Consider the following 13531-nt stretch of genomic DNA (forward strand, 5'->3'; position numbering starts at 1 on the left):
TCCTGTTCTCCCCTAATTTTCCATGAAGATAGTCCCAGTTTAGCTATGGGTTTTTATTTCAATTATCTTGGAAATTGTTTCCTGCTTTTCCCCTTTGCCTCGAAATTTCAAGTTAGAAATTATTATTTTTTTCCCTTTCCGCTGGTGACAAATCCAGAAATGGAAGGAGAAGACAATCATTCCTTGTTTATTATGATCAGTGACTTGTGACTTGCTGCTTAAATGAACGCTGCGAGCTTACACACCTGGAGACACTTGGCCAGTAAAGAATTCTATGATCCTCAGAGTAATGATTCTCTTTAGAAAAGTTTGGGCTGAAATGAGAAGTTTGCTTCTGCGTGGACTCAGATCGCGCAAGGGACTGTTGCTTTAGAGGAAGAGGTTCATTAGCAGAAGGGAAGAGAGAGCCAGGAGAAAGGATGCGATGGTTTGATGGGCATCCCCTGTAGGAGTGGGAGTGGGAGGCTTGGGCTTTTCAGTGGGTGGCTTGGGTTTCTCAGTGGGAGGCTTGGGTTTCTCAGTGGGAGGCTTGGGCTTTTCAGTGGGAGGCTTGGGTTTCTCAGTGGGAGGTTTCTCAGGTATTTTAGTGGTTTTGGGTGTTTCTCCACCCTGGCGGTTGCCAGCATTAGCATTGAGGTCTGCAGCAGCCCTAGATTTGGGTCGGACTAGGAATTGATTGTCGGGCAATTCATTGCTCTCAAGGACCAGTGCTTCAAGTCCCATCTTTCCAGCTGGTGAAGAACTGCATTTAATGTTCACATTGACTTTTATAAAGGAATTCCCTTGCTTGCTCCCAACGCATTTGGAGGTCTGGTAGCAGGATTTTACGACGGTAAAGCTGTTCGCTTTTCCTAGATAAGAACAATTCAAGAGAAGCAGTCATGGAAATGCTGGCAGAGGTGAATGGTCAACCCCACCTTTATTGAACCAGAACCCCTACAAATGATTTAGAGCAGAGGTGTCCAACTGTGGGCAACTCGGAGACTTGTGGATTTCAACTGTGCCAATGCCTCGTTAGGCCTTTATATAGGAGCTGGTTTGGACTTCGGGACTGAATTTATTCATTTTCTAGGTTTACATACTCGGTTGAGCAAAAAGGAAATTGGGGCTAGTGGTTAAGTCGCCCTGCTAGAAAGATGCCTTAGGTGTGAAAGATGGCTGGGTGGCTTTAGGCCAATCACCAGGAAACAGTGAGTTCTAGTCCTGCCTCAGGCAGGAAGCTGGCTGGGTGGCTTTGGGCCAATCACTAGGAGACAGTGTTGTGGATCCAGCCCCCCTCCAGGCCTGGCCCCCTGCCAGAGAGTGACTCAGAGAGTGAGAGGGAAGGGCCGTCAGGGCTCCCTTCTGCAGGGCCGGCTTCCCTGGCTCAGCTCCAGGAGCCAGAGGCAGGCCAGGTGGAAATAGTGACGAGGCCTCTGTCTCCTGTATCTCCCCTCGCCCAGGAAACGCTTCCAGACCCAGCTGAGGACAATCAGTCCTGGTTAGATCCCAGGTTTTGTAGACAAGAGAGGCAGGAACAACAGAAGCAGGGGTGGGGCAGGCCTAGAAAGTGCTGAGTCACGGAGCCATACCCCACAGGGTATAAAAGCAGGAGGGGCTGCTATACTGCTTCGTGACGAACAAATCAAACTGCCTAGAGAGAACTTGAGCTGAAGTGCTGTTTATTCCTGACTTCCTGGTTGACACGCCGGCATCAAGAAAGATAACAGAAAAACCTTGGCAGACGCTCGCTGGGTTGCTGCCAGAGCTGATAGCTGCCGTGGACTCAATTGCCGGCTAATTGAGTCATTTCTCGTGCTTCCCGGACTGAGGTGGGGGGACAGAACAGACAATGAGTCCTAGTCCCATTTTAGGCATGAAAGAAGGCTGGGTGGCTTTGGGCCAATCACCAGGAGACAGTGACTTCTAGCCCTGCCTTAGGCATGAAAGTCAGCTGGGTGATTTTGAACCAACCAACAGATTTCACGAAAGAATGCTAAAATCTCAGATGATGCTGGCTGGGGAATTCTGGGAGTTGAAGTCCACAAGTGTCAAAGCTGCCCAAAGTTGGGCATCCCTCTGATTGAAAACTTGCAATAGCTCTGTTATCATCCATAGCCACCAAGAAAGGTATTAAATTCATCCGTCCTTTCTTAGGAAAAGATTCATAATAACTCAGGAAGAAAGCAGATTCTCGGCCGGGGGAGGGGCGCTGAATCTTTTGCAATTTCTAGCGAGTAAAATTGGTTTATTGATTAAAAACAGATAAAAGGGGAGGGCAGGTACTTGCTGGCCAAAAACAAAACAAAACACCAAAATACTCACCTATTATTGTTTCCGTTAGGATGGTAGCACAGGTATCCTGGCCTTCACCGCACAGCTGTAATTTGCCAGTACAGTCTTCCTTAAAGGCAGAACAATATTCACACTCTAGACAAGTTCCTGGAAAAAGAAATTGAGGGAGAAAAAAGGTTCATAATGTATTAGGGGATGTTCAGCAGAATAGATCAAACACGCTAAGGACCCAAAAGTACTGTTCGGATTAAATCTGTGGGCTTTCTGAAAACAGCAAGCGCACTTATATACCGCTTCATACCCTGTTTTCCCGAAAATAAGACCCAACCAGAAAATAAGCCCCTAGCATGATTTTTCAGGATACTCGTAATATAAGACCTACCCCCAAAATAAGCCCTAGTTAAGATCATCAACCAGACGGAGGCGTTTAGTACCGTATTTTTCCCCAAAATAAGACCTAACCGGAAAATAAGCCATGATGCGTCTTTTGGAGCAAAAAATATAAGACCCAGTCTCATTTGGGGGAAAACACAACATGTCTCTACAGCAGGAGTAAAATCCAGCAGGTTCTGATAGGTTCTGGAGAACCGGTAGTGGAAATTTTTGAGTAGTTTGGAGAACCGGTAGCGGAAGTTTTGAGTAGTTTGGAGAACTGCCAAATGCCATCTCTGGCTGGCCCCAGAGTGGGGTGGGAATGGGGATTCTGCAGTATCCTTCCCCTGGAATGGGGTGGGAGTGGAGATTTTGCAATATCCTTCCCCTGCCACACCTACCAAGCCACACCATGCCCACCAAGCCACGCCGGGAGAACCGGTAGTAAAAAAAAATGGATTTCACCACTGCTTTACAGACCTCTCTAAGCAGTTTACAGATTCAGCCTACTGGCCCCAGCAATCTGGGTCCTCGTTTTACCAACCTTGGAAGGATGGAAGGCCGAGTCAACTTTTGAGCCTGTCAGGATCGAACTGCTGATTTCCTGGCAATGGGCAGTCAGCAGAATTAGCCTGCAATACTGCATTCTGACCACTGCACCACCGCCAAACCAAGGAAGTCCAAAGGAAGTCTTTGTGTGTGTATAGGGGATGTTTTGGGGTCTATTTTTGATACCTCACAACTGCTTGGTCTGGTCTCTGCAGGGGTTTTTTTGGTAAGATTTTGACAGTAGTTTGTTATTGACTGAGAGAAAATGACTGTTCCATGATAGTTGCCGTTAGTTTTGCACCGAAGGCAGCACTAGAACTCACAGTCTCCCAGTTTCTAACCTGGTGCCTTAACCGCAATACCAATCTGTCTCTCTTTCCAAAGAAACTCCAAAGGAATTTTAAAAAAATGAATGAATGGCTTATGATACCCCCATTATGGCCTACAAGCAGTAATATAATAGATAATAGAACGGCAATAGCATAATAGCCATTAGAGTTTATATAACACATCCACAACAACAACAGCAAGGTTAACACAATGCATTTTGATATCCTTGGTCTCTTTGAGCTTGGTGGTTGGTTTGCAGATGTTTCATTACCCAACCTGCTAACATAATCAGTGCTAGTGAGTGTCGGGTTTGCTCCCTGTTAATATGCAGTAGTTTGCATGCCAGTGTTGGTGGCAATGTGATTTCCCCCCCTCCTTGGTTGTTCTTCGATTAAGGTATTGTTTTCTGCTATATTTGTTTGTTGTTTGATCCATCCTCACTGGCAGGGCAAACTACCTTCTATATACAGGGAGCAAACCCCCACAGACACTAGCCCTGATGAAATGTCTGACTAACCTAGTCAGGTAATGAAATGCGAACAACCAAGCGAACAACCAAGTCTGTAGAAACCCCACAGTTCAGTTTTGAGTTAGGTATGTTCTATTGGAACAATGCATTTTGCCCTAAAAACACTCCCCTATCTCCTTGAAATTTGTCTTCTAGAACAGAGGATCTCCAACCTTGGAGTAATAGGAAGTGGCTCAGGCTGCTAATGCAGCCTGTTTTTAACACACAACTGCCTGAAATTACAATTACTGCAGGTTCTAGTCCCACCAGGCCCAAGGTTGACTCAGCCTTCCATCCTTTATAAGGTAGGTAAAATGAGGACCCAGATTGTTGGGGGGGCAATAAGTTGACTTTGTATATAAATATACAAATAGGATGAGACTATTGCCTTACACAATGTAAGCCGCCCTGAGTCTTCGGAGAAGGGTGGGATATAAATTCAAATAAAAATAATAATAATAAAAAAAAAAAACCTTGGCAACTTTAAGCCTGGCAGACTTCAACTCCCAGAATTCCCCAGCCTGTTGGAGACCCCTGTTCTAGAATTCCCAATTCTCCAAACTTTTTGTCTCAAACTGAATATGTGCAGCCTTTCCGAATTGTCTAATATTTCTTTTTTAGACCAACAAGTGTCTGTGCCAGGCTTTTTCTATGCCTGTTTATGATTTATTCATTTATTAAATTTATAGACGCGTTTATAGGCACATCAAAGCGAGAATGGAATATTTCATCCAAATCAGATCGCACGTCAAACCGATGTGCTCTGTTTCGGTTGAAAGCAATGTTGGGTATTTTTGAAAATATCAAGGCACGCCCCAAATCAAAGCAATGTTTTTCCCGTTAAAGTATACAAATGCATACCATTTCTCAGGGAAACAGCTTCCCTGTTTTATATAGATTGTTGCCTAGACATCAGGAAACAAAAGATAATCAATTCCAAGGGTCATTTATGCTTAATCTAATAGCTGATTAAGAAAAAAATACAGCTGACAAAGGCCAATAAACCATTAATCAAAACTTTGCAGGCAAGAGTTTAAAGGCTGGATTTTTTTGAGCCCTATCTCACCTGTGGACCATTAGTGAGATATAGAAAGTGCTTATTTCACCTTTTGATAAATCACACACACACACCCAACACCCCCCCCTCCCAGAGCTTAGATTAGCCTGACTCTGCTGGTTTTCCATAATAGAATAGAACAGAATAGAATTTTTTATTGGCCAAGTGTGATTGGACAAACAAGGAATTTTTTCTTGGTGCATATTCTCTCAGTGTACGTAAAAGTGTTGTATCTTGATATCTTCATCAAGATACAACACTTATAACACTTAATGATAGTCATAGGGTACAAATTGAACATTTAATGATAGAACACTTAATGATAGTCATAGGCTACAAATAAGCAATCAGGAAACAATCAATATCAGTATAAATTGTAAGGATACAAACAACAAAGTTACAGTCATAAGTGGAAGGAGATGGGTGATGGGAACGATGAGAAGATTAATAGTAGGGCAGATTTAGTCAATAGTTTGACAGTGTTGAGGGAATTATTTGTTTAGCAGAGTGATGGCGTTTGGGAAAAAACTGTTCTTGTGTCTAGTTGTTCTGATGTGCAGTGCTCTATAGTGTCATTTTGAGGGTAGGAGTTAAAACAGTTGATGTCCAGGATGTGAGGGGGTCTGTAAATATTTTCACAGCCCTCTTTCTGACTTAAAGATATGGTCATGTCAATGATGTGAGGATCCAGATGTGAGGATCCAGCGGCCCTCGCGGGCTCTGCTTCTGGCGATGACGGCCTCCTGCAACCCCCTACCAGTGAAAATGGAGCTCCGTTTTTGCTGGCAGAAGCACTGTGGGCCAGTCCTTTGCTGTTACCAGGGCGGCCCCACGGGCCAGGTCTAAGCACCCTGCGGGCTGGATCTGGCCCATGGGCCTTGACTTTGACACCCCTGCATTAAGCAGTGTCCCCTGACGAGACCTAGAAAGCAGCTAGAATCTTCTTTGTTGCAGACCCTGCTTTCTGGAACACTCCTTCTTTTGATACATACAAATAATACAAAAGTGCCAAATGCAGTCTAAACCAGGGGTCTCCAACCTTGGCAACTTTAAGATTTGTGGACTTCAACTCCCAGCCAGCTTTGCTGGCTGAGGAACTCTGGGAGTTGAAGTCCACAAGTCTTAAAGTTGCCAAGGTTGGAGACCCCTGATCTAAACAGCTGACTGACTGTGCTAGTGTCCATAATATGGCAACACCAACAACAGCGAGGAGGAGGAGGGGGGAGGAGAGGGGATGGTGGCAGGGAGGGAGGAAGGAAGGAAGGAAGGAAAGAGGGAGGGAGGGAGGGAGGGAGGGAAGGAAGGAAGGAAGGAAGGAAGAAAGAGGAAGGAAGGAAGGAAGGAAGGAAAGAAGGAAGGAAGGAAGGAAGGAAGAAAGAAAGAAAGAAAGGAAAAGAAAGAAAGGAAAGAAGGAAGGAAGGAAGGAAGGAAGGAAAGAAAGAAAGAAAGAAAGAAAGAAAGAAAGAAAGAAAGAAAGAAAGAAAGAAAGAAAGAAAGAAAGAGCTGCCATTCCTGCTTTTGACCCCAACTCTAGAAAACTGGGTCTTTCCCCAGGCATTGGATTAATTTGGGTGGTGGGTCTAAAAAGCTGATCATCTTTTATTTGATGTTTTCCTTCCAGCATTTGAGTGTGTTTTTTGAAATGAGATTATGGTTTTTATTCTGCGCTACTCAGAATCCTTATGGAGTTGGTCAGCCTTGTCAATTTCTAAAACAAATAACTCAGTTCCTGTCTAAATGGGTTGGATGGCGCCACTCAACACTTAATGCCATTTTTTACTTGGGACAAAACCATCGATAGAAGCCCAAAATTGGGGGATGATGATAGACAGAATAGATCTATTATTTTATTAATAAACGCCCAAATCTGAATCCCTTCTAGTTCCAGCTTTCTTTCTTTCTGTATCTACCTGCCCGGTTTTCACCTTGGGGCACCTTGGTTTCATCTAGTGGTGGGATTCAGCCAGTTCGCACCACTTCAAGAGAACCGGTTGTTAACTTACCGAGCAGTTTGGCAAACTGGTTGTTGGAAGAAATCATTAGGGCAGAGAGAGAACTGGTTGTTAAATTACTTGAATCCCATCACTGGTTTCATCCCATTGACTTCAAACGGAACCAACCTTTCTACATGGGCCTCTATGAACATCTGTTGTTACCTGTAGCAAGAAGCAACGAGAAACAGAAGAGTCCCACGAGAGCCTGCATGCTGATGGGCTTGCCTAACTCCCAAGAGGCACAGCTGAAAGAATGCTCTAGCAGAAACTTCTGCAAATAAAAATAAAAATAAATAAAACATTTATGAATAAGTATAAGGTCGGTGACTTTTTCACGGCTGCATTTTTTTTTAAGGACAGGAGGCAGGAGATGGGAGGTACTCTAGATCCCAACTGCCAGCTTCTTCTTCCCATTTCCATTATGTTGTCGAGAACCAAGAGATAACCTTTGGAGAAGGACAACAGGTAGTCCTCGACTTACGACTGCTCACTTAGTGACCATTTTAAGTGATGATGGACCTGCCCAGGGGTGTGGAAACTTCAGGGTTGCCAAGGAGTACTTATGACTTAGTTCTGAAGTTCTGAGGGCTGCCCTTCCCCCCTCCCCAAGACACATGACCACATTTCAGTCTCTTGGCAACTGGCCTTCGTTTATGACCAAGATGCGAAAGCTCTATTACACTCATAAGTCAAGGACGACCTGTACAGCGGTTACCAAAATATGATTTTAAAAGAAGAGAACATTACAAAGAAACTCAAACTGGTTCCACTCTAACTCAGCCTTTCAAAGTAATTGTCAACGCAGCCCAAATCAATAAAATTCCGGTATTTCTTGTGGAGTCTACTTCCTGACCAGGCCTACCTTGAAAGATCGACATAATGGGGGAGATTTAGATAGTAAAGTAGGTGTTGTTGAGCCCCTTAAAGATTTGAGACATCTATTTTCTAACACTGGAGGAAACAGATGGCAAAAAAAGGAGTTTTCCTGTTAAAAAAAAAAACACCACTAAAGCCGCCATTTTGCAGATCAGGAATTGTGGAATTAACAGGTGCCATGAACCGAGCAGATTTTTCAAACCCTCAGCATACAGTAAGGGTCAATTCTTCAAATATTCTGGAATTACCTTTCACATATGAAGATTTTGGAAACAACACATTGAATCTGCAAAAGCTGAAGCCCGCCCACCCAAAAAAAGAAAACTAGTTTTTTTTTCCCCTTCTCTTTTAAAGGAAAGAAACTAAAGCAGATGGTACCTGCCTTCCATGTTTATGTACAGTAGTGGCCAAAATTGTGGAAACCTTTTGGGAAAAATAAATGTGGAATACATTTGGATACACAAATATATTCCACAGCGTTGGAATATGATTATCTTGAAACTCCAAAAAAATAAATAAATAGTGGTGTTATTAGCCATCAAACCTCAAAAATACACTTTCCCCAAAAGGTTTCCATAATTTTGACTAGTATTGTATATATAAAATAGCCTATTCAGGGAAAGCTGTTCTCGAATTTTTAAGAACATGTTTCCAGAGCTCTAGAATCGTCTCAAACATGTCTCTCCATCTTTCTAGAAGTCTGAGCTCAGATATGTAGAATCAACTTCAACATCAAGTAAGGTTTTTCAAGACACTTTTTGGTGGTCCTAGGCAGTGGTGGGATTCAGCCAGTTCGCACCACTTCGGAAGAACCGGTTGTTAAATTTCTGAGCAGTTTGATGAACTGGTTGTTGGAAGAAATCATGAGGGCAGAGAACCGGTTGTTAAATTATTTGAATCCCACCACTGGTCCTAGGATTTGACAGGAGCAAAATTTAAACCGTAAACTCTTGGCCTGGACACTCAAAACCTCCAGAAAATAAGTTCCACGGTCTTACCACTGTGGAAAATAAAGAATAGATCTTCCTACTTGTGGCAGATACTGTGGGATCTTACTTAGCATAGCTCAAAATATTTCTTTCTCAACTTATTTCCCAAAGCACCAGAGGGCAAGACAAGAAACTAATGTTTGGAAACTAATCAAGGAGAGAAGCAATCTGGAATTAAGGAGAAACTTCCTAACAATGAAGACAATCAACCAGTGGAACAGCTTTGCCTCCAGAAGTTGTAGGTGCTTCATCACTGGAAGTTTTTAAGAAGAAACTAGACAGCCATTTGTCTGAGATGGCATAGGTTCTCCTGCTTGAGCAGGGGGCTGGACTAGAAGACCTCCAAGGTCCCTTCCAGCTCTATTCTGATTGATTGATTGATTGATTGATTGATTCAATACCTTCCTTCAGGTCTTTTGGGGGAGGAGAATGGTCATTTCTCTTAACCAGATGGATCTATTCTTGCACAGTTGAGGAGGTTGAGTCAGTTATTATCTAGGGTTTTGGCTACCTGTTCTGTTTTCCCAGGGCTCTTATCATCCATCTGCTAAACAGATACTCAGCTAAAGCCATTAATCATTCTCTCTGTTGTTTGTCAGGTGTTGTAAAGTGATAAGGAAGTTACAAGGTTCTCCTTCCCTGAGCTATCAGGCTGCATCACAAATGATTAAAAATATTATAAAATTCTATGTTGATGGATAAAGCTAGGGTTTTCGAGGGGGGACGTTCCAATTATTATTATTTTTCCCCTCTCTTTTTCTAATACGAACAATTCTGAGCCAGAGCAGTGCAGCAATTAAGAGGATCGACTAGAGCAGGGGTCTGCAAACTTGGCTCCTTTAAGACTTGTGGACTTCCTCAGCCAGCTTTGCTAGACTAGAGAGACCGGGTTTATCTTCAGCCAGAACACTAGATGACTTGGAGCTGATCACTCCCCCACCTCACACACACACACACACACACACACACACACACACACACCCCAAACTAACATATCTCACACAGTTATAATCATGGAGAAAAAATAAGGAAGGCATGTCACCTTGGATTCCAGAAGAAAAAATATGTAACCGACAAACTAAGAAATACATTCTACGTTTTTAGCTGGAAAATGTTTAGATTTCAATAGTTGCAAAAAGGGCGAATAGCAGAATAACTGAGTTGGAAGAGAACTTGGAGGTCTTCTAGTCCAACCCCTTGCTCCGGCAGGAAATGCTATAATAGGATTTCAGACAAACGGTTGTCCAAACTCTTCTTCAAAACCTCCAGTGATAGAGAACCCACAACTTCTGGAGGCTACTCATTCCACTGATTAATTGTTCTAACAATCAGGAACTTTCTCCATAGTTGTAGGTTGCTTCTCTCCTTGATTAGTTTCTATCCATTGCTTCTTGTCCTGTCTTCTGATGCTTTGGAGAACAGGTTGACCCCCTTTTCTGTGTTGCAGGCCCTCAAATATTGGAGCACTGCTAGCATGTCACCCCTAGTTCTTCTTTTCATTAAACTAGACATATCCAATCCCTGCAACCGATCTCTGCCTGTTTTATCCTCCAGTCCCCTAAATCATCTTTGTTGATCTTCTATGTCCTCTTTCTAGAATCTCAACATCTTTTGGTGGCGACCAAAACTGGATGCAGTATTCCAAGCGTGATCTAAACAAGGCAAAGAATAATGCCCTTTTGATATATTACGCACAGGATTGCAAGCTGGCCAAAGTTTCTTTTCAGGATGGATGGCATATAAATATGAATAATATAAATAATCTCTTCTTTCGGATTAAAATAGAAACCAATCCAATCTCTGATCCTTTCTAATTTAAAAGGGCATGTACCCTGATCCACATTTGCTGCTGAAGTTTGAAACTGACATCATCATCATCATCACAACAACAGAGTTGGAAGGGACCTTGGAGGCCTTCTAGTCCAACCCCCTGCCCAAGCAGGAAACCCTACACCATCTCAGTCAGATGGTTATCCAATATCTTCTTAAAAATTTTCAGTGTTGGGGCATTTACAACTTCTGCAGGCAAGTTGTTCCACTTATTAATTGTTCTAACTGTCAGGAAATTTCTCCTTAGTTCTAAGTTGCTTCTTTCCTTGATCAGTTTCCACCCATTGCTTCTTGTCCTGCCTTCAGGGGCTTTGGAGAACAGCCCGACTCCCTCTTCTTTGTGGCAACCCCTGAGATATTGGAAGACTGCTATCATCTCTCCCCTAGTCCTTCTTTTTATTAAACTAAACATACCCAGTACCCGCAACCGTTCTTCATATGTTTTAGTCTCCAGTCCCCTAATCATCTTTGTTGCTCTTCTCTACACTCTTTGTAGAGTCTCAGCATCTTTTTTACATCGTGGCGACCAAAACTGAATGCAATATTCCAAGTGTGGCCTTACCAATCTACAGGTGATCCAATTTTAAGTGAGCCTTCCTTGTCCTAAAAAAATGCGAAACTCCATTAGCGGTTCTGCTCCCCCCCCCCATTTAAACGTGCCCGTGTGAATATTTCATGCCAAAATATCCAGGATTGCATGTCGTCGGATGCATATTGAAAACAATTGGTTGCATTTAAAATACAAATCGATTTAAAAATGAGAGAGGGAGGATTAGCCAAGAAAAGGGAAGGCAGAACTGGGGTGTTCCATCCAGTCCTAGTCAAAATACCGTAGATAATGAATTCAAAATAGGCAACGATGCTATAGAACGGCTAATACAATGGATGAAAGCAGGAACAAGGATCAGAAAAAGGATGTTGAGGATTCCTGATTGCAATGATCTTATTGCTTTGGGATCCCATTGATCACTTACTCTGAGTTTTCCAACGTAGCCTTGAGATGCGCCTGAGTGCGTAGAAGACTCCTCAGGTGACTGGGGAGTTTTGCTCTATTTCACTCCGCTTTATAGAAGTGGGGAAAGCTTTATCATAACCGGAAGCACTTTTGTTTTTTTTGCCCTCCTCACCTATGCCACAGTAGATATTACAAGCTGGGCATATCTCTTGAGGAACAAAGGACAGAAACTCTTGGATACTGACACGGGGATTTTATGAGGAAGGAGATCTATAAAGTATAACAGGGAAAAGCAAATATATAGCAAGGTCAGCCATATAATTCTTGATTGTCTTCCAATTTAGCCAGCAACATTTTATCCCGCCTCTCAGGGTGAAGTTCCAGATAGCAGGCGACCTTGGATATAGCATGGAAAAAAGGTGAGGTCTACCAAGAGAGAAAGGATAGGCTAAGGACACGCGATGTGACTTGCAAAGAATACAGAAGATTGCAAATGATGCAGGTTATAGACATTCCTCCATTTACAGATACAGATTAACAGAGTTGGAAGGGACCTTGTAGGTCATCTAGCCCAGGGGTCTCCAACCTTGGCAACTTTCAGACCTGTGGACTTCAACTCCCAGAATTCCTCAGCCATCATTTAAGAAGAGGAGGGGAATTTAAAATATATTTATGTTGTATCAAACTTGACTTAGTCAAAAAGCTGTATCAAACTTGACTTAGTCAATACTCTAGTCAGAAAAAAATGTACTTTTGTTTGTTTGTATGTTTGTTTGTGTTAAAAAAAAATATTTTTTATAAAAAATAAAAAAAATAATGTTTATATCCCACAGTTTCTTCCACTTGTCTAATTCTATAGTGTATTGAAAATTTTTAGCCCAAGCAATCATTATCTCCTTTTTCTGCTCACTTTCGAGTTTAATACTTAATAAGTAACAATATAGTTTATCAATTTATCACCTGTTCAAGTCAATATTTGATCTAGTTCTTTTAGCTCTTTGTTAAAACCATATAGTTTAGCATCTTTCTCATAACAAGATTGTATCTGCATATGAGGCCACAATACTATATCTATCCCCTGACTTCTCAGTTCGTGTTTTGTTTTTAACTCCCCTTTGTCATTCAATATGTGCTTATATGTTACAATTTTTTCCATGTTAATAACATCAAGATGTACTAATGCCTCCATAGTGAAAAGCAGATTGGTATTTTCAAATAATGTTGTTCTTTTATCTTAGTACAGACTAATAACAAGGTATGGACTTTAACTCCTAGAATTCCCCAGGCAACGTGGCTGGCTGAGAAATTCTACATGTTGAAGTCCATACATTAAGTTACCAAGGTTGGGAAACAATCCAGAAATAAGGATAGATTTCTTGATGGTGAGGACAATTAATTAATGGAACACCTTGCCTTCTTCACTGGAGTTTTTTAAGAAGAGATTGGACAACCATTTTGTATGAAATGGTATAAGATCTCCACCTCCAAGGCAGTGGTGGGTTTAACTTACTTTTGCTACTGGTTTGCTCGCGCGTGTGCCACTTCTGCGGATGCACAGAGCGTATTTGATGATGTCCGGGTGGGTGGGCGGAGCCTCCTACCACCACTGCTACTGATTTGCCTGAACCAGGGCGAACCAATAGCAACCCACCACTGCTCCAAGGTCCCTTCCAACTCGGTTATTCTGTTTTTCTGACCTATATCTTGTTGGTTGTTACTGCAGATCCTGGAGACATTGCTTATAACAGGGGTCTCCAACCTTGGTCCCTTTAAGACTTGTGGACTTCAACTCCCAGA

General features: G+C 42.5%; 1 protein-coding gene across 1 annotated transcript; it reads right to left on the reverse strand.

The window, feature by feature from the left end:
- Positions 1 to 223: 223 nt before the first annotated feature.
- LOC131204615 (myosin light chain kinase, smooth muscle-like) lies at positions 224 to 11791 on the reverse strand. Its single transcript, XM_058196047.1, has 4 exons — positions 11754 to 11791; positions 7247 to 7355; positions 2305 to 2421; positions 224 to 851 (listed from the first exon to the last, which is right to left on the reverse strand). The coding sequence occupies exons 2-4, from the start codon at positions 7293 to 7295 to the stop codon at positions 370 to 372; spliced, it is 648 nt and encodes a 215-aa protein (XP_058052030.1). The 5' UTR covers positions 7296 to 7355; positions 11754 to 11791; the 3' UTR covers positions 224 to 369.
- Between the last annotated feature and the right edge of the window lie 1740 nt (positions 11792 to 13531).

This window comes from Ahaetulla prasina, chromosome 10 (genome assembly GCF_028640845.1).
Source record: "Ahaetulla prasina isolate Xishuangbanna chromosome 10, ASM2864084v1, whole genome shotgun sequence".
Lineage (NCBI taxonomy): Eukaryota > Metazoa > Chordata > Lepidosauria > Squamata > Colubridae > Ahaetulla > Ahaetulla prasina.